Source organism: Monodelphis domestica, chromosome 1 (assembly GCF_027887165.1).
Source record: "Monodelphis domestica isolate mMonDom1 chromosome 1, mMonDom1.pri, whole genome shotgun sequence".
In the NCBI taxonomy this organism is placed as follows: domain Eukaryota; kingdom Metazoa; phylum Chordata; class Mammalia; order Didelphimorphia; family Didelphidae; genus Monodelphis; species Monodelphis domestica.
Window position 1 is genome coordinate 234981208 of NC_077227.1, and position 22191 is coordinate 235003398.

At 37.6% G+C, this 22191-nt stretch overlaps 1 protein-coding gene across 6 annotated transcripts in view; it reads left to right on the forward strand.

Moving 5' to 3' along the window:
• Nucleotides 1-22191, forward strand: part of LOC100019605 (galactocerebrosidase-like) — a 126669-nt gene that overhangs the window by 58886 nt on the left and 45592 nt on the right. For 4 of the 6 annotated variants that reach the window (XM_056810579.1, XM_056810580.1, XM_056810576.1 and 1 more), the window contains exons 10-14: nt 2840-2967; nt 6605-6694; nt 8339-8425; nt 10418-10562; nt 16853-17033. In XM_056810579.1, the coding sequence (XP_056666557.1) occupies nt 2840-2967; nt 6605-6694; nt 8339-8425; nt 10418-10562; nt 16853-17033 (631 nt within the window). The remainder of the gene's footprint in view (nt 1-2839; nt 2968-6604; nt 6695-8338; nt 8426-10417; nt 10563-16852; nt 17034-22191) is intronic. The other 2 variants (XM_056810577.1, XM_056810581.1) reach the window with 2 other exon arrangements.

Genomic DNA, 22191 nt, shown 5'->3' on the forward strand with positions numbered 1-22191 from the left:
TATGAGTCAAGAAGAAATGAAAAACAACCTTTTTAGTTGTAAGGGGGAAAAGGGAGTTAATTTATATAAAGGTTGGACTGGATTATTTTAAGAGTGTGGTCGCCAGGAATTTAATTTATTCCAAAGAGATTTATTTACAATTCATTTACAAAATGTAGAAAGAGTGAAGTAAGAAAAATCAGGGAGAGGATAGGGTAAGATATCTAGCCTAAACACGAAGTAATTTACTTCCGGCCCCTAGCCCAACCTGGGCAGGAGAGTTGGTTCTTAGCTAGCCTCTGCAAAGAGGAGGACCGGGGGAAGTCTCTTCAGAAAAATCCAGCAGTTAAGAGTCAGCTTTTTCACTCACTACATGTCAGTTCAAAGGAAGAAATTTTAGAACAGCCTCACTAGGAAACAGTGTCTTAGGTCCAGTCAGTACATTCTTCACCAGCCTCCACTTCAAAGAATGAAGAACTGCCAGTAGAACTCCATTCAGGAAGTTGTAACTCCCTTTTAAAGAGACTTTCTCTTGCATCACTTCCTGTGTCTTCCTCTACTTTTTACATGGACAGATCATAGTCTAAAGCCTTGCCCAGGAGGCAGTCAGTGAATTCTGATTTATCACCCACTATTGCATACTTGGGTCACAGACCCCACCTCCCCCACGTAATGATTAAATGGAATGTTTACACTTTTGGTGATTAAATCTAAAAATGGGCAGATCTTCCCACTCAACTTTAAGTAGGGTGTTCTAAAAATATGTACGGGTTACAATTTAATCTTCACAATCAGGGGAGAGTTAAATTTAATCTTCACATAGTGAAGAATTTTATAATCTATATACAATTCTTACACAGAAAAATACAGGTAAGATAATAATACAGGCAGGAGAGAATGGTAACAATCAAGAGGTTCAGGAAAAATGTTTTTAAAAATGGCACCTGAGCTGATCTCTGAAGGAGGTAAGAAATTTAAGGGGCAGAAGTGAGAAGAAAGTGCATTCCAGGCATAGGGAACAGTCTCTGAAAAGGTTGGAGGGGGGTAATAGAACTGAGTTCAGGTAACAGAAAGAAGGTCCAGATTGATTGGTTGATTGATTCATAGAATGGTTGAAAGAGTAAATTGAAATGTCTAGAAATGGTAGTGTCTGGAAGGAGCTAGACATCCTGATTGGATGAGGAGAGATGGCATGTGCCTAAAAGGGAAGAATTCTAGATTATTCCAAGGTTATAAATTTGGTTGTCATTTTGAATTAACACCAAGATAATCTCTGAAGAAGTCAATAAAAAGAATGTATTTATGAATCTAATTCATTAAAAAGGAAAGTTTGAACAAGGAATAGACTTAGGGGGAGAGATAATGAATATCATTGTAAACACAATGAATTTGTGATGTTTATGGGACTTTGGGATGCAGATATCAGCATAATTAGGCATGGATATATAATCCGGATACATTTGGGGCCTGTAGGTGTTACAGTGGATAGAACACCTAGTATGAAATCAGGAAGATTTCTTTTCCTCAGTTCAAATCCAGTCTCAGAGAACTATTTACTAGCTGTGTGACTTTGAGCAAGTCCTTTAACCCTGTTGGCCTTGTTTTTTCTCTGTTAAATGAGCTGGACAAAGAAATGACAAATGCCCCAAAAACTCTAAATGGGGTCATGAAAAATTGGACAATAGAGATTCATCTGCACAGAAATCATTAATACTTTTCAAGAGGGAGAGAGTACTCATGTATTTCATTTTTTGTCTCATCTATACCACCAATCCACTAAATGGTTTTGGCTACCTTCTGGGCCCTTGGTTGGTCACTCCTTTCCTTAAAAATAGGTCTTTTCAATTCTTTGACATCAAAAATTATTTCTAACTATCTCTTATGGATATACAAATTTCACATCATATTCATGGGAAGGTGTTCCAACCATGGTTACCCTTTTCTGTAGACACCTCTCCCTCTCAGTCCACACTAAATACATTTACCCTCATTGTCCAACCTCCAGATTGGAGATAAAAATCTCCCAGCTGAGTGCAGTTAGAACAGGGCAGAAGACAGGTTCAGAATGGGTCTTTGCTACAGATTACTTGTGTAATGTTGGGCAAATCACTTAACTTTTATTGTTCTTAGTTTCCTTATCTTTAAACCGAAGGGATTGGTTCAGGTGGCCCTTCCTGGATTTAAATCAGATATACTTAATAGCAATGTGATCCTTGTCCATATCTTTTCCCAATTTTAGTTTAATTTTTCTTATAACCAAAAAGAGAATAATTAAAGCTTTTTATTTTTTATTAAGCACCTTCTCTATAACTTTGTTGGGCACTAGGGATACAAAAATGGACTTTGCTCTTTTCTTAGACTGTTGGCCTCTCTCCCAGAAATCCAGGCCCTGGAGTGAATGTATCTGGGACTGGCTAGGTGAAGTGTCTTGAGAGGAGCAATTGTAAGCAATTGATAAAGTAGTAAGGATTCATGGCAAAAATCTAACTGAGATAAATTGCTAATCAATTTTGTTTACCAAAATGGAAGAAGATTTTTTAAAAACCCTTACTTTCTGCCCTAGTGTCATTTCTGAGACAGAAGGTCAACAAGGGCTAGGTAATTGGAGTTAGGGGATGTGCACAGGGTCACACAGGTGGAAGGTGTCTGAGGCCAGATTTGAACCCAGGTCCTCCTGACTGTTGGCTTAGTGCTCTATCAATTGGGCAACCTAGCTACCCCAAAAGAGAGGTGGATTTGAAAGGTGATTCCTGCATATGTAGAAAACTATGTTAGAACAAAAATTCTAGGAGCATGGATTGATGCACTTTATGTTTTTTGAAACAAACCTTGAGTTCTTGTTCTTTCTGCCTTTCCACAGCTCATACGACTCAGTTTGCTCAACCAGGGTGGCAATACCTGAAAACAGTTGGACATTTATTTAATGGTGGAAGCTGTGTAGTTCTTACAGATGGCTTAGGTAACCTCACTATTATCATTGAAACCATGGTAAGATTTCTAAAGCTCATTTAATTAACTGATTGAAAGAAAGATTAGTAGTTATGCATGAAGTATTTTTATTCTATAGCTTTATTTCCAAGAGCATTTGAACCAGCTCTAGAATAGTTTTCTTTATTTACTTCTCTTTTCTTAGGCTTTTCCTTAGGCTAAGTTGATCCCAGTGTTGTGCTCTGAATATATTCTTTCCTGTCCCATAGTTCAGTCCATGTCCTTAACATCTGCCTGGAATGTTCTTCCTCTCCACTAACTTACATTCTACCTTTCCTTTTAATAACCAGCTCATATTTTGCTTGTTAAGTGAAGTGTTCTGTGACTCTTCCCGTCCTACATGGGTGACAATCTTCTCTACTTCCTTGATATTTACTATTTATATTCTGAACTCATGAGGTGGAATGCCATGCATGAGGAACAGCAAAGAGACTAGTATCACTGGATCTTCAAGTATGTTAGGGAAAGAAATATAAGGTGTAAGATCTGATGAGGTAATGGGGAGAGGCAAGTTGTGAAGGGTTTCGAAAGCCAAACAGAAGCCTTAATATTTGTTTCTGGAGGTGATAGGAAGCTACTGGAGTTTACTGACTGGAGGGTGAAATGGGCCAAAGGTTTAGGAAAATTGCTTTCATAGCTGAGTGATGGATAGATTATAGTGGTGTAAGGATAATTTAACATTGTGACTTAAACTATATTTAATTATTGGTTGCCATAGGATATTCCAAACAATAAAATACCCAAGTCAGCTGGAAATTATGGTGATTTTAATTAATATAGAGGAAAGAATTTAAGAAAGAGAGTGAGAGGGAAAAAGTTAATTAAAACTGCTCTGGCTTAGGCTGAGCCAGGCAGGAGTTAAAGGCCTTGGCCAAGGGGGCCTCCCCTGAGAGCCAGGGGAAAGGGAAGTCAGTCTTATCACTCACCACATGATGATCTCAAGGAAGTTGTCTGAGGGAGCTCCTCCAGGCTCACTGGCACCCAGGTAGCTCACAGGAAGTCACCAGCCAGAGCCACATCTCTGGGGAAAGAGAGAGAAGAGAGGAAGTGACGCACACTATATAGACGGTTTTATGTCACTTTCCTACGTCTTATCTGTACCAGTGGTAGCTTAGCTTGACTTGGGACAGCCCAGGGGTTTGTCAGCTGTTTCTGAACATGTCTATCAAAGGCCATTCTCCTAGATACTTTATCCTTAAATATGGGTGCAGACATTCCTGACCTTGTTAGACTAAGTCGGTGGACCAATGTAAAGTTCACAAGACATTCCTGATTGTTAGACTAAGTATCTCCATTATTACAATCGGGAGATAGCTAAATCCAATCTATACAGTGGGAAGAGACATGAGGCAGGGAGACCAGTCAGGTGGTTATTGCAGTAGTTCAGGTGTGAGGTAATGAAAGCCTGCATTAGGATAAGGTCAGTGTCAGTTTTTCCAATGCAGTCCAAATTGTTAGTGTAGCTATTAAGGAAAACACTTTGTAATTATGTAAGAAAAAGTAATTAATTGTTAATATCTTTTGACCAGAGATTCCACTGCTATTATCTTACACTGAAGAGGATAGAGACACCAAGAACAATACATATATGTATATATATAATATTTCATAGGAACATTTTTGATAACAAAAATATGTTCTCATCAGTTGGAAAATATATGAACAAATTTTCAGAAATGAGTATAATGAATTATTCCTGTACAATATGAAAATTTTAGAAAAATTTGAGTAGACAGGTGAAGTGTTAGAGAAGAGAGCAAAAAATTGAGACCATTTTCTGTGAGATACTCCTCTTTCCTACTCAATCTTAAAATACTTTGATATTATACCCCTTTCTCTCCTTCTTGACTAAAATCTCATGAAAAAGATAAGAGAAAAAGAAGGAAAAGCAGGTAGAAACCTTCTCCTGACCCAGAGCCTTCCATCTTCTGCTACATGTCCCTGAGGGAAGGAGGCAAGATGGTGAGGAACAGCTATACCAACAAAAGTCATCTTGTGCTTCCCAAGGCCAGATTGATCTCCCAGCACAGATGTTGAGCACTACTGTATAAAGAGAAGCAGCCTTCCTTTTTTACCTCAGGCCTTCCATCACCTGCTTCTGTGCCTCTCCCTTGAGGGAAGAAAGTCAGTAGGAAAGGGGACTTCCTTCTCCTGCAGAGCAATTTTCTCTATATTCTTCAGATTTCATAAGGAAGAGAAGTAGTAAAACAGGGCCTCTCTGCAGCCTCTGACACTGATGATCACCTTCTCCCTGATTCTCTCTTCTCTCTTTGTTTTTGGGGTGCCACACTCCCCTGTTTCTCCATCTACTTCTCAGATTACTCCTTCTCTGTTCTTTGGATGCATCCTTTCTCTGATTATTGCCTCTTATAGGTGTGTTCTGTGTTCTGTGCTGAATCCTCTTCTTCTCTCCCTCTATATTACTCCCCTTGGTGATCTTCTCAGCTCCCGTGGATTTAATTACTATCTTTAGGCTGATGCTTCTCAGACCTACATATCTTGCTGAGACCTCTCTGCTGACCTCCAGTCTTGTATCTCTAACTACCTTTCAGACATCTCGAACTGGATTTAGAGTAGATACCTTAAACCTGATATGTCAAAAACAGAATTAATCATCTTTTCCCCTGAATACTGCTCCTCTCCTGCCTTCCTTACTGCTGAAAAGAGCAACTCCATCATCCAGAGCCTAGGAGTTATTCTGGATTCCTCCTTATCTTCCCCCCACACCCTCTATCCAAGCTGTTGTCAGGGCTTCTGAATTTCACCTCTGCAACATCTCTCTAAAAAATGCCCTCTCTCCTCTGCCACTGCCACTGTGGTGCAGACCCTGGATGCCTGCAATAGCCTTCTTGTGGGTCTGTTGTCACTCCAATCCACCCTCCATTCAGCCAGTAGAGTAATTTTCCTAATTCACATCTGATCCTGTCACTCCTCTATTTAATAAACTCCTGTGGCTCCCTATTGCCTCCAGACAGTGTTCTATTTGGTGGTCAAAACCCTTAATTACCTAGTGCCCTCCTACTGCTTCAATCTTCTGACACCTTCCTCTCCAATATGTACTGTTCTATTCTCTGTTAGTTATTTCCTGTTTATCCTGTGTATAGTTGGCGTTGCATATATTAATTTGCATGTTGTCTCCCCCATTCGATTGTAAGCTCATCAAGGGCAAGGACTATCTTTTGCCTGTTTTTGTAACCCTATTGCTTATCACAGTGCCTGGCATATAGCAGATGCTTAGCAAATGTTTATAGACTGACTAGTTCAACAAAAATAACCAGCTGGTCATCTCAGTGTGACAGCATATGTCCTATTTCATATTCAGCTCTCTTCCTCTTTTAAGAAGAAAGAAAGGGATCTTTTTCTCTCTTCTTTGGGACCAAGGCTTATTAATTATTTTAGATAGCGTTAGAATTTAGTATTTTTGTTTTTCCATTTAATGTTTTCTGTTAAATGAAAATAATACTTATGCTACCTAACTTGCACAATGGTGGTAAGATTAGGTGGAATTAATGTATATAAAATGTAAAGCTTAAGTGCCATACAAATGTTAGTATAATTCTTTTTTATTAAAACTTTTTTTAATAAGAGATTTAGTCAATTTAGATTTTATTTGGGATTGTTTGATTTTTTTTTTCAGACTCATCAGTATTCACAGTGCCGTAAGTCACGTGTTCCTTTTTTCCAAGTGTCTGAACAAACTATCACTTTCTCTCTTCAGGGAACCTTTGTAAGTACTGAAAGCCTTGTTTCATGAAACCCCCAATCATCCCTTGTCCCTGATAACTTGCTTTCAAGAAACCCCTCAAGAAACCCCCTTGTCCTTGTCCTTGTTCCTGCCTGAACAATAAACCATCAAGTAGCTCATAGAACACCCTCGATGGGACTAAGTACCCTTTTTGTCCCCTTAGTTTCTCTTATTATATCTAGGGGACTCCCAGGTATTCTAGGCACATTCTTTCATTTGGGGAAATTCTCATTATTGGTGTCTTTCCCCAGGCAATGTTCCCAGAGTAGTGGCTATGCATGGAGGCCCTGCATAGTGGCCAATGAGTTTGTCTCTGTCTTGATTAATGATGCATTATATTTTAACTATATTGGTAGTTATGAGTTTTTTCAGGTTGGCAGTATATCTACATGTAGTAACTGGACAGCTATGCCAGATGTCATTCTTTATTTCTTGTTGACTAATATTAATCATCTTATAGAGAATCTTGGCATAGAAACTGTTTTATAATTCCAGAAAAATTGCAGGGTTATGTGCTTTGAAGTTTTTTTGTCATAATCATTAATTGGCTAAGATGAACCTTTTCATGAAAGATCCCAAGAACTTTGTACATAGTAAGAGACAAGATTATTGCAGTTTCTAAACAGTGTTGCATTAAAGACTGAAAACAGTGTCTCTCAGATTCTGACTTTCTATTTGAGCATAATTGAAGCATATGTAACACTTTGGAACTGAGCTTTTTATACATGGGCATTCTAATAAGGTACTAAATATCCTATTCTAGTTTGTTTATTTTTTGCCCAAAACTCTGACTCCAGTAGAATTCTCTAAATTCTGGAGTATTTATAAGAAATGATGTATTTATTTATATATTTCAAACCTGTTTTTCTGAATTCTCCTTGCATATGTTGCTATTAAAATGAATCAGTGTGAAGGAGGAGGTTAGAAAGGGAGCAGGGCATAGCACCACTGTTTGATTTCATAACCACATACTTTGGCATCACTATATACCAGCTGGTAGAAGCCATCCTTTGGTTAATCAGAATCTTAAAGCAGCTTACACTAAATGAGATTGCTAGAATTTAATATTGTTCTATAGGAAGCTGAGCCATACTCTTATAGATTAGCAAAATTTGCATAAAAGAATAGTTTCTAGTCCTTCTCCGAGTTTCTTTTTGATCTTATAGAAAGGAAAATAAAAACTATTTAATCTTTGCCACTAACACAAATTCATACCAGGTTACATTTGCTCTCTTTTATATGCATTGTTGTCAAAACATGTCAGTTTATTTGCAAAAGTTAACATCAAAATCTAAGTATCCCAAATCTAAGTACCCCATCTAGCATTTCAGTGGATGCCAGCTGTCACTGTTATACTGATGAAAAATGGTTACATCATATGTTACTTTCTACAACTGCTGCTTTGACTCTGCCTTCCAAGGATCAGTGATGTCTTTCTCTGCAGTTGGGGAAGAGTCTTGTGGAGAAAAGGAAAACCTTATGTTTTCTTCTCAGAGTTGAGGGTGGCTGGTAAATTTAACATGTTGGTAAATTATGTACCTTTTATTATCATTTATTTTAGAAATTCTAAGGCTAGTCTAGGCCAAGGAAATCCTTATCCTTTTTCTGATGATTTTCTCTTCCCAGAAAGAATTAACAATGCTACAGGTATGGTATTCCAAACTTGGAAAAAAACCTTGGAATAACGCATTTCAACAATTACCTCCTCTAACGGTAGGAATTCGTGACATTTTATAGAAGATAAAACTCTGTTCAAGATAAAACAGTACTCTTAGACAATAGCTTTCAGTTCTGTCTATTCTGAGCAAACAAACCATTTTATCTTTTTGCATAACGTATCATGCATATAATATTTGACATAGTGTGGGCCTGGAAATAAGTTTGTAAAGTGAATTGTCATAAAACAAATTGTTTTTCCATGGTATCAACATTTGTGATCTAAACTAGAGATTTGGTGTGAAATCATGGCTATGACCAATAATTTATCACAAAAGCAAAGCTATGAAAACTTTAAAATAGCAAATTTTGTTCCAGGTCGTATAAAATGGACATATTGTGCATTTATTCTAAAAAGGGGTTGAGTGTATTCCAAAATATACATATAGCACATAAAAACATGGTTATCATAAATCTTACCTAAAACTTATATATTAACTCTAATAAGTATAAAATATTTAAATGAACAAATGCTGAGTAAACAATAGCATTTTATGTTCCTTTCTCTCTTAGTGGAGTCATAAAGACAGATATGGTTATAAAGGAGGGAAAAGGAAGGAAAAGGAGGGAAGCGGAGAGAGAGAGTGAGTGAGAGAGAGGTAAAAGGGAAAAAGTCAGAAAGGGGAAGAGAGAGGGATGAGGAGAGAGAGAAAGAGGAGAGAGAGGGGGAAAGGGAGAAATAGAGGGAGGGTAGGAGGGAAAGAGAAGAAAAGAGAGAAGGAAGGATATATAATATACAGAAAAAGAGTGAGGGAGAGAGAAGGAAAAAGGAAAAGAGATACTATACAGAGAGGGAGACAAAGGGAAGGGGAAAGAGGGACAGAGAAAATATATATGTAAGTATATATACATATATATTACAGAGAGAATGCAAGTAGAGAGAACATATATAGAGAGAACACATGTTTAGAGGGAAAATATAGAGAGAGAACAAGACTTTATCCACTTCAAAGTATGTGTGTATATGTATATGTATATGTATGTATGTATGTATGTATGTATCTCTATCTCTATCTCTATCTCTATCTCTATCTCTATCTCTATATATATCGGTCACATGTGGAAACTGGGGACTGCAAAGCACTCCCCAGGAAGGATGGAAACATCCACTGAAACCTCCCTAAGTGACTTTCCTTATTAACATCTCCTTATTGGAATTGCTATGATTATTATTCTTACTTAGCCCCAGGAAAATTAGATGAGAGCAACATGCTTGCAGGGTTAATACAGATGTCCCACTCTGCCCCCCTAGGATATTACCAGGAGGGCCCACTTACAAAATTGAACCTAAGGATTCTTATATACCCACTTAGATAGGACCCTCTTTTCTAGGCATAAAAGCTTCTGGCAAATCTGTGCTCTGAATTCCCTAACCTATATCTGGGTCATGTTGATTCTACCCTCTGATCCTGCACTTAGCAATAATGTTTTGTTGACTATCTCCCTAGGCTTCCTATCTGTTGTTAGGTTCTATGGAAACATGTATGTTGAGAATGAAACTGTGTGCCAAATAGATGTGAGATCATGAGGGTATAAAATAAAGCCAGGCCTCAGCCAAGGTGGAGCAGTTCATCCTGTGAAACCTGTACTATGGGTTGAATTTGAAAGCTGTGTCCCATCCATCATTCCACTGACACCATCCCACCTACAAGACCCCATCCTCTAGGGGAGACTGGCTCACTCCACAGCAGTAAAGGGCTTTAGGATTTATTTAGGATTTATTATTCTCATTGAATTCACAACTACTTCCTTCTCCTTCCTTGAAACTGGCTCCTCTTTTGTCCACTCTGAAAAATAATTTGTGTCCCAGCTTATCTGTGCTTTTCAAAGATCCTCTAGGGAGAGAAGCTTTACAACGTTCCCGGATAATCTGTTTGATTCTCACAGCTACTTAGAAAGTTCTTACTGAAGTTCTCCCAGTGACTCCAGTAACCTGTCCACACAGGAGCCCCTTTTAAACTTAACTATTGTTTTTACTTTTCCTTTCAGATTATTGATGGAACAGTCACATTAAAACTAGGTGTGGATGAACTGTACACTTTAACCACCATCACTACAGGTCAAAAGGGAAGTCATCCTATTCCTCCAGAATCACGTCCATTTCCATCTAACTTTGAAGATAACTTCAATGTTGGTAAGACTTTTTTTAAAGCATTTTAACAGACTTTATTTTTAGAATTATGTCAGATGTCATACACCAGTTTGTTTTCATTGTGAGGTCAACGTGGAACCTCAATTATAAATGATTTAATCTTCTGGGTCTTTCTATCTTCTTGTGACAGTAAAGTTGACTTTAAGCCTTCACTGAAGACCTCCAACCTTCTTAGGTTTGAATAGATGTTTCACTAGATGATGCATGAATTTTATGGTAAAGGATCTTATGGAACATACCAACTTTTATTGGTAATAAATGAATTGAAAGTATTAATATGCCAGGCACTGTGTTAAGTGCTGCAGACACAAAGAAAGATTAAGAATAGTCCATGATCTCAAGTAACTCACATTCTGATGAGGAGGCAGTGTGTTATTATATAAGTTCTCCACAGAGTATAGGGTAGTTAATCTGAAAGGGGATACTGCTACCAGGCTGGAAGGATTAGAACAAGGTTCCTGTACTGGTAAGATTTAAGTTGAACCTTGAAGGACAGTCAGAGAAACAAAGAGGTAGGAGTAATAAAGGAGGACATTGGGACAGCTAGTTAGCTCAGTGGATAAAGAACAAGGCCTAGAGAGAAGGTCCTAGGTTCAAAATTGGCCTCCAACACATCCTAATCATGTGACCCTGGACAAGTCACTTAGCCCAATTGTCTAGCATTTTTTGCTCTTCTGCCTTGGGACTGATACTCAGTATCAATTCTATGGCAGCAGGTAAGATAGTGATTAAAAAAGAAAAGAAAAGAAAGAAAAAACTGCAAAAGGCATTAGCAAATGGCTAATTGAGAGGTACATGGATTAGTGATGGAGTAGAGAAAAGGAAAAGCAGGAAAGAGGCCAGTGTAACTGGATTGTAGAGCATGAGGTGGGGAGTAAAGTGTCAGAAAATGGGAAAGGGAGGGGGGTCCAGACTTCACAAAGCTGTGGATGCTAAACAAAGAATTTTATATTTGATATTGGAATTAATAGGAAACCACTGGAGGGTATTGAGTAGGGATGTGATATGGTTGGTTCTGCACCTAAGAAAAATTGAGAGAACATCTAAGTGGATAGTCAAGATTTTAGGAAGAGACACTGAAGGCAGAGACCAGTTATTCAATTGGATTACATTTCGAGGCTAGATGCAATGAGGGCTCCAGAATATTGGCTGGTGAAAAGAGAGAACATATTCATGTGTAAAAGATAAAAATAAATCTCAATAACAAAATATTATATTTTAGGAGATTTATTAATGATCATTAGAAATCAAGGAATAAAGAGGATATAAAATAAAGACCACATGCCCATGGCTGATCAGCCTATTGAAAATCCCACTCACCACCATCGACCCAAGATGCCAAAGAGGGAGGATCCCTCCACCTCCCCACCTAATGTTCCATCTATAGGAAGTGTGTAATGACAGGAAGTCAGTGGGCTCCTGGGAAATGTAGTTCTTTTTTAAGGGTAACAGATTTTCAATTATACATACCCCCCTTAGATCCATGGAAGACTGGTCTATCCAATGGATCTTGTAAACATAACCAACTTATAAATTACAATGATTTGGGGATAAAAGGAAAAGAAAACAAAAGCAATGATTGCTAGGTGTTTTGACAAAAATCCAATTATGGGGCAGTCCCCTTTGGCATAAGAGTATACATAAAAAAATGCATTTCAACTCCACATAGTTCAAATCACCACATCCCAAAGTTTACTCTGGATCTTCTGGTGCAGCATGTTGGCTCTGTAGGCATCTTCATGGTGCCTTCTCCAAAAAGTTCACTTTCTGGATTTGGAGAGGTAGCATATTTCCTATTCTAAAATTACTCTCAAAAAGAATTTAAACCTTGCATTTTAGAATAATAATAATACATTCCCCTCTGAAGAGGGTGTTGAAAAATACAGGGATCACTTAGGGATGTATGGCTGAGTTATGAGGTGTATGAATCAATTGGCAAGAGAAATCAAAAACTTAAAAAAATCCAAATAAAAGAGAAAAGATAACTTCTGGATGAAATATAGACTATCAAAGTCTTATGTGAAAAAATTCTAAATAAAGGAAAATAAACTTATAACAGGTTCTTGAATCAGGGCACAATTAAAGTAATTTCTACCCCACAAGTCTATAGGACAAATGCAGTAATATTTCACTTACCCCTTTGCAAGCAAGACTACAGGAAGTTGCCATATTATGAGAGAAAAAAGGACTAGATTTTTGTGTGATAGGGAAGTGTCATTTCCTGGTGTGATTTTGTATTCACTCTCAGTGATAGGGGGAGTCAGGATGATAGCCAAACTTCAGTATTTGTCTGTGAGCATTTTGCAAAGAGTGTGGATACAAGGCATCCTTCATCTTAACATATGTCAAGTGCCACAACCTTGAGTCTCACACTAGGTACAAGTCCTTTCATATTGGCTTAGAAGTTCATCAATCCTACCTGGATTGGTTTGGTCTTTTTTGACCTTGTGCTCAGTTGGGACTATTGTGGAAAGGAAAACTGAATGAAACTTTGGCATTTCTGCCACTCAAGTGGAAGAGACAGCAGTTGAAATGTTGAAGTGAAATTGATGGATAGTAATGACAGTTGGTGGGGGGAGGAGTGACTGGGAGAGTAACAGTGACCCTCGAGGACTGGAAGGAGTGCTCTCTTCCTGTTTCTGGGTAGAAGTACCTCTATTCTTGGATTATCCCAACTGTGTGCTCTACCTGTGAGCATGTCATCAAACAAAAGGATTTAAGGGGAGCGATTTCAACTATAAGGCCAGACTTGAGGGGCTTAATCCCAAAGAGACAGGCCCAATCAGCTCTAAAAGTCAGAACCTTTCCTTCCTCTTGCTGTCTACTGCTAAAGACTTTGAACTTAAGAAAGCTAGCCTAGATTTGCATAGACAGGAATAAAAGAAACACTACACCAGCCTGCTAGGTCTGGTCTCAGCTCAAAAGCTGAGAGAGACTCAAACCCAATGTAGGGAAATCCAGATTCCCTATTCCCTGATATCTTCCCAATTCAAACTTGTTATTAAAATTCATCTTAAGTTAAATAACCCACAGTCAGATAAGAGGGCTGTCATTTCAGGGGGACATAGAGGGAGCTGAACCTAAGCCATTCAACCATAAACAGTCCTTATCAGACCCCTGCTGGGTGACCTTGGTCCAGGGGGAGGCTTGTCCCTCAAGAGAGTCTGTGGTTACCTGCTCTGTGGTATCTTCAACATCAGTCAATAAAGAAGACATCCCCTCAGGCTATCATTGTTGGTTCATTTCTCAGAAACCCCATTTTTTCAAAGATAGCCTCTCAGCAGGGGGTATCTCTCTCTGTTTACCTCACCAGCATCCATATTCTCTCTATCCGTACAAGTCCTCCATTCCTGGTTACAAAACTTCCTTATCCCCTGTACGTCTTTGATACTCTGACTATTCCCCTAACTATTACATTATGGAAGTAGCTTTGTGCTTCTTTGGCACTGTGCAATGGTTCTTTTTGTATTCCCTTCTCCTGGAATCAGAAAAAAATCATAAAGCAGAATACAAAGGTTTCTCACCAAAAAATGAGATCCATTTCCTTTTCAAACTTGGCTGTGATCCACTAACAGTTTTTTTTAAATAAAGAACAGTAGTACAGCATGTAATGCACATTCATGAAGTATCAAAATCCCCAAAGTTATAATAGCCCATTTAATGACAATAGCAAACAAACCCACTATCATATTTTACATGAATCTGCTATATGACATTAAAAACTAATGGATACTTGTCACAATTTTTCAGGTATAGCAATCTTTCAACCTTGGCTGAGATAGTTTTTAATCTATTATGGTCATTACAAAAATGTGGCAGAGGAGTCTAGAGAAGACCAAACCTCTGTACTTTTGATGTTGGGTCCAAAAACATCACCAAGAATCTAGATCATTCTGGTGGAAGGGTATAATAAGCAAAAGAGTTACAAATGAGAGATGCTCCCTCTTAGGAACCGTACAGGGGTACCATGCCCTGGGATCAACTTCCCAGCTCCTTTTTTATAAGACTGTTATGTCCCATCCATTCACATTTTTACAAATGCAGAGGTGGGGATTATGATAGTGCTTCACTTCAGTTACTAAAATGGACTCTTTACCTCTTCTTACAAATAACTCAGAGGCAGGCAAAATGATCAATCAGAGTTGTTGAAAAAAATTTTTAATCATGTCTAAAGACCCATTAAAATCAATTTAAGATATTTAGCTCATTAAATTTTTCAAAGGTTGTTAGCCAAGTTGCGTCCATCCATCATCTATGTGACAATGAACAAATGCAAAATGGGGGAAAAAAACCTATTTATGGGCTTTTACAATATATATTGTTCAGTATAGTTTTAGGGGAAAATAGTTAAATACTATTTTCTAATAGTTAAAACACAGTAGATTAAAGTGATTCAGTGTAACAGAATAGTATTGAATACATTAATATATGAACTTAAAACAGCAAAATTAAATCTTAAACAAAGCAATCAGCAAAATACAATGAAATACAGAGACTTTCATAAAATAATGGAGTCTGAAAAGGTTTAAAATCTTCACCTCCAGTTTCTATAAAGTTTCTTTCTCTATCCTTTCAGATACTTTTTGTCAGAACTCTTGGATCTCTTATAGTGAGGGAGAACTCCTTTCTGAGCATAGTGTGAAGGAATCCCAAATTTGATGAATCTTAGGGACTGGGCAGGCCCAAATAGCAAAGGGTTGTAGGGAGATGAATTTCTCCCCTGAATCTCAGGCAAGCTAAGTGAAAGGATCAGTGCACTCATGAAAAAACATACTAAAACTGGAAGCTGTTTGAGATAGGCAATGCACTGCTCTTTCATAGAATTCACCATGCTTATAATTTACTTCCTGTTTGGAAGAGTAACTTCCTTCTTCCATTCCCTCCCCAAGGTTCCCTGCCACATGGAGCCTAATTATTGCTTAGGGGAAGAACACCCAAATCTTTTTACCAGCTTCCCAGAGAATGGCTCCAAGTACTCCCAGCTTCTTGGTGGCAGCTATCAGCAGCACCAAAAGGATCAGCAACAGGGGTAGCTACCAGGGTTGAGTCCTAGGGCTGGGACTGGGGCTGGAGCAGGAACGATCAGGATCAAGAAGGTTAGGCGTGGATGGTTGGGACAACCCAGGAGGCTGGATAAGCAGCAGTATCAGCAATTCCAGAGGCAGCAGCAAGGAACTGAGGAACACAGGCTCAAGCAGATGTGTGAGAGAAGTGGTCTATCTCTTCCTCACCAAGGGTCCCCTGGCTAAAAACAGTCCAAATTGGGCAAAAACTAGGGAAAGAAAAAAGGTTTATTGAGCAACTCTCTTAGCAGCAGCCTGGTTAGTTTAAGTTTCTAAGACCTAATGAGTGGCTTCAGATCTCTTTGGAAGAATTCATTAACCCAAATTCTCTATGTAGAATTTTAGCTTTCACTGACTTCCATCGATTTTCAATGAGAGTGTGAGATTTGGTTGAGATTTAGGCTAGTTACAGATGTGGTAGAACTTCTGTTGTGCCAAAACTTCTTTTACTCTCATCTCCCATGCCATGAGGCTATGCTGAGACATTAAATCTAAAATTTAAGTTATTATTAATTCTCTAGAAAAGTTAGAATTCAAAAGAAATCCTTGAATTCATCTTAAAGGATTACTATGAGACTGAAATAAGGTAATGAATGTGAAAAGATTTTGACAACTAAAAACTTATATACAAATAAATATGAGATAATATTGTTAGAATTTCTGTTCTATATAACCTTCAGCAAGGATGAGAGGCTCTTATTAAAACAGTAAAGATGGTCTTGTGGAGGCCTTGACAGGGAGTTAGCTTGAGACAAAACTGTATTATATTCATTTTTAAGAGTGGAAAATAGTACCCAAGTTCAGCAGTTTTAGGTCCTTTATGGCCATGCTACACCTTAAGAAACCTGAAATTTTTCAAAGAAAAGAACTATGAGAAGTACATTCAACAGACATTAGAAACAAATTGTGGTGATTGTCTCCATGTAAAGGAAAAGAGTATGTGACTTCAAAAAATAGGTTAAAACATATATACAAAAATTAATATACTTAATTCACTGGATAGATTATAATAATTACTAGTTCTTCATTGATATGGAATCTTAGGCTTCAGTCAGTTTGTATGTGGGTACATTCCTGTACATGCACATCCATGTGTTTGTGCACATGTTTTTATTTGTACAAGGCTTATTTTAAAGTTGAAAAGTTCTTTAATAATTGCTCAATGAATGTCTGGAAATAGAAATGATGACTTTCTTTTTTTCAAAATAGGCAATTCACTTTTTAGAGCATCTCCACATTTTGCAGATCAAACAGGTGTATTCGAATACTTCACCAATGACCAGGGTACAGGGGACCATACCTTTACCTTACGCCAAATGCTCAATCAGCGACCTATCACTTGGGCTGAGGATGCAGATCAGACCATCAGTATTATAGGAGATTATAACTGGTATGTTCATTGGGGCTACCTCATATGGATCTGGTGGAGAGTCGGCTATATACATGTACCAGATGCTGGCTTGCTATCTCTGTGGTCAGTCTTGAGATGGTTCCTACAGTCTGTCTTGGGTTACCATACAGGAGTGACTAAATATCCATTTGATAGATTTGTGCTCTCATCACTTTTGGCAAACTACATTTCCCTGTTTGAGCTTAAGTTTCCACTTCTATAAAATGAGGAAGTAAGATGAAGCAGGCTCTTTTTGAGCTCTCTGCTCTGATTCTCTGATGACACAATTGCAAGTCCCTTTTCCTTTGAAGAGGGGAATACACTGTTTTTACACATTGTTCAATTCAACTGTGACTGTTACAGGGGCATTTTGACTTGAATGTGAAAATGAAAGGATGCTTGATGAAATGTAACTTGTGACTCATTTGACAATGGGATTTTATGTGTTCATGAGTTACATGTTTTAGATTCTGTAAGTCTCATTTTGTAGCTGTTGGTCACATGATGCTATCTGCTGGATGGATTTTTGGATTGTATTAAAAATTTCCTTTGTGTAATTAAAGGCTAAGTACCTCCTTGTACACTAGATAGCATTGGTAAGAGGCAAAAGAAGCTTTTATAGTTGGAGTTTGTAAGGGTCAAAATTAATGGTTGGACAATAATTTTATGAAATTATGTGCTCGCCAACATTTATTATATAAATACATTTACAAATATTTACAAAATGGAGAGGAAACAATAAAGAAGAGAAATGTGAGGGGGATAGCAACATAAAAGCTCTGAACCAGGAAGACTGGCAGTGAGTAAGACACATGGCCTCCTCCAAAATGGAATCTAGTCTCTTAGGAAACTATGAAAGTAGTTAGCCTTTCACTCACCCAATGAAGTAGTCCAGGAGTCAGAGTCTAAGTTGAAATCAAGCTCCAAGCCCAAGAACCAAGCCACAGTCTCTAGCAAGCCCCCCTCAAAGACTCTCCCCAGTTAGAAGCCTATCTCCAGAATACAATCTCTTCAGACAATATTTTCCAAGAACATCTCCTCAGACTGAGTTCAGGGATTGCTTTTATGGTGACTTCTTGTCCCTGCCCCTCTTCACAGGGGCCAATCATAGTTGCTAAAATTGTCTAGCATTGTTCAGGGGGTTCACAGTTTCTGAGGGTGTGAACTCAGAATTCACAAGTTTAAAAAGGTGTGGAGCTCTTCCAAATATCTTGCTAGCTTCTCACCTAGTACTAAGTAGGGTGTGAATTCACTAAGTAGTTTTTGAGCTCCTCCACCTAGTTCAAGCTTGTGTTGATTCAACCAAAAGGTAGACAAAGGAGAATTAGTTCTGTCTTCACAATCTAGTCAGGTATTTAAGTTAGTGTTAACTCAGTATAGACAATAGAGTAAAGAATTCTCTTTCAAGAAGTAATACAGCTCTGAACTTTGTTTATTGAATTGAGTCAAGTGTGTCTTCTCTACCTATTGCAACGTTAAATCAGAGAGTCATGTTAAGAGTGAGGAACTAGAAGTAAACCTCTGACACTGGCATTTGCTCCTCTGGGCTAATGGGCATGTATTCATATCTCATCCTTCCTGGGCTTTAAGCTCTTTTAGCACCTTTGTGATACTACTACCTAGTACAATGCCTTACCTTAATAACAAATCCATCAGTCAACCATTCAGTCATCCAACTAGCATTTATTATGTACTTATTATGTGACAAAGTCTGTGTGAAGTACTGGGAATAGGTAAGCAGTTGAAATAAGTTAGAAATTGTGCCAACAAAAAAAAATCCCATGTTGTTTGACTATCCAAAATGATACAAACTTCTAAAACAGTGAATTTAAATCTATTCCCATGTTGGGGAAGAAATTCAATTTGAGGCCACCAATTTTATCCAAAGATATAAGTTCTTTTATTTTTTTAATTAAAAAAAAATTCTTTTAAACCCTTACCTTCCATCTTAGAATCAATACTAGGTATTTGTTTTAAGGCAGAAGAGTGATCAGGGCTAGGCGATGGGGGTGAATTAACTTGCCCAGGGTCACACAACTAGGAAGTATCTGAGGTCAGATTTGTACCCAGGACCTCTGATCTCTAGGCTTGGCTCTCAGTATACTGAGCCACCCAATTGCCCCCTGTAAGCTCTTTTAATAAGGAGTTTATTGCATAACCTTACACTTATTTTTTCTTTAAATTTGATAAATATTTAGTGAACACCAATCTTGTGAAGCAGTGAGGGGGTTCATTGGATCAAGGATTGGGCCTGAAGTCAGGAAAACCAGCTAGCCAGGGTTGTTGTGGAGATCTAATGAGGTAATAATAAAGTATGTTCCAAAAATTGGAATGAAATTTTAAGCTAATAAAGCTTATTTATTAATTATCATTTAAGCTAATAAAGCTTAAGGCTGCCTTCTTACTTTTGAAACATTGTGCAATTTTAGTGCTTTGCTATGTAAATGCTAGCTACTGCTGATGGATGGACTGACTAGGTTGATCCTTGGATGACATACAATGCATTACTCTACTTGAAGCATTTCCAACTTGAGTAGGACTTTCTGGAGCTTGAGCTCGTTGCTATTGCTTCTGAGTATCTACAGTCATCTTTACCACAGAATGACATAGCAGAGTTGGAGTTTGGTGCTATGGAATCAATTGTATCTTTGTGTTAGATTGATAGCACATTAAATGTTTCCCATCTCATCCATCAAAGAAGTGTATTTTAGCCATGGAATACACTGCAGAAATACATAAAGGCAGAAGAGGGCAGAATGAAATAGGAAATGTGGTTGCCATGCAGAATATATAAAGGGAAGTAACAGGAAATCAGATGGGAAGAGTGGATTGGAGCTTAATGGGGCCTTAAATGACAGGCTAAGAAGATTGTTACCTTTTAGGTAATATAGAACTAATGAAGATTTCTAAGCACAGGAATTACATGGTCAGATGTGGCTAGGAACATCTATAAGGGTATATTAGAAAAGGAAATTGAAAACTTAACTAAGGCCAATTAAGAGGCTCTTACAGTAGTTTAGGCAAGTGTTTAGGACACATCTAATCCAACTTCCTCCCTTTTATATGTGAGGGAACTAAGAACCATAGAAGTTAGATAAATTGTTGAAGACCGCACAATCTCAGTAAACAAGAGGTTGAATTTTAAAGTCCTTTCCAGTTCTAACATTCTTTTATCTGTGTCCTAATAACTCTATATAGAGTGAAATCTGAAAGCACAAATTGTAATTTAATCCTACTATATAACCTTTCTGTCTTGAGTTTTTCCTACTTCTGATTTAATCATCATTGTCATATTGTTCTTTCTAAAATATTTCTTTTACTTTATCTCTTTCCTGCTCAGGAGCACCCAATGGCTCTTCATTACTGACCTTATCAATTCTTAAGTTCTTGTTCTTGGCTTTCAAAACTGTCTATGAGATAGTCCCTTGCCTGAATTCCCTCAGCTTGCCCCCTAATCACACAGGTCTGCTTTCTACATAGGACATTAATTGCTCTTTCTATCTGTGCTTTTGTTCCTACCATTGTCCTTGTTTTGAGTACCATTACTATATTTCTCCATTATGCAAATAGTTTACCTATCAAGATGAGAGGGTTACATACCACATCTTCCATGTGTAAAAATTAAATTATGTCTCTAGTAATAAAATACTATATTCTTTGAGGTTTATTAAGGATTATTATAAATCAAGGATACAAAATAATAACCTCATACCCATGGCTGATTAGCTAATTCAGAATCCCCGTGCTTAGCTTACTTACTACATCATCATAATGGAATGGAAGAGAGAGGGAGGCCTTACTGCCAGTTAAATACTAATAGTGATCTTGCCAACCTGGGGACTCAGGTGAGATTATAGGGAATTCTGGGAAATACCAAGGACTTCTGGGGATTGAAGTCTGGGGTTCAAAATCTCCAGTTTTACATTTCCCCTGAGGCCTGAGGAAGACTAGTCTCTCTGATGGATCTTGTAAACATACCAACTTTGAAATTACAATAATTTGAGGATAAGAGAAAAAGAGAACAAAACCAATAATTGCTAGGTGCATTGACAAAAAGCCATTTAGGGGGAAATCCCCTTTGGCATAAGAGTATGCATACAAAACAAATGCATTCAAACCTACACAGTTCAAATCACCACATCCCAAAGTTCACTCTGGATCTTTTGGTGCAGGTTGTGGTCTGTGAATGCATCGTCATGGTGTCTTCTCCAAACAGTTCACTTTCTGGATTCTGAGAGGTAGCATGTTTTTTAACCTAAAATTACTCTCAAGAGGAATTTAAAATAATATTTTATACATTCCCTCCCTCCCCCCTGAAGAAGGTGATTGAAAAACACAGGGATAATTTAGGGATACATGGCTGAGTTATGAGGTATATGAATCAATTGGCAAGAGAAATAAAAAACATGCAAAAAATCCAAATAAAAAAAGATAATTTCTGGATGAAATATAGACTCTCAAAGTCTTATGTGTAAAAATTCTAAGTAAAGAAAAAATAAATCTATAACAGATCCCTGAATCAGGGCCCAATTAAAATGATTTAAGCATTTAAGCATTTACCTAATCAGTAACCAGGACCATAGAAAGTTGCCACATTATAAAAGACAGAAAAAGGACTAGATTATAGGAGCCAGATAGGAGTCAAATTTGAGATACTTGGTAGAATGTGGAACAAGGAAGACCTGCCTTTAACACATGTTAAACAGCTGCAACCTTGAACCCCAAACATGTTCAAGTCCTCTTGTCGTGGCTCAAAATTTTCATCAACCCCATCGGGATTGGTTGGTCACTTTGACCTTGTGCTCAATTGGCACTATGCAGTTTAGTTTTGTGCTTCTTTGGCACTGTGCAATGGATCTTTTTGTATTCTCTTGTCCTGGAATCAGATAGAATCATTAAGCAAAGTCCCATAATTTTTTTTTAAACAATCAGTGGCAAGATTTTTATAATCTCAAGCTTTTTGGGCATGCATTGACATTATAGTAAATATATTTTAAACTTGTATTACTGCAAAATAAAAAAATTAAATAAAATCTTAATACGGGTGGCATATGCTTCATATATAAAAAGGAGAGAAAAATTAAACTGAAATAGTATATTGCACATGCATGAAAAACATAATCAAACATATTATATATTTTATTTATTTATATATATA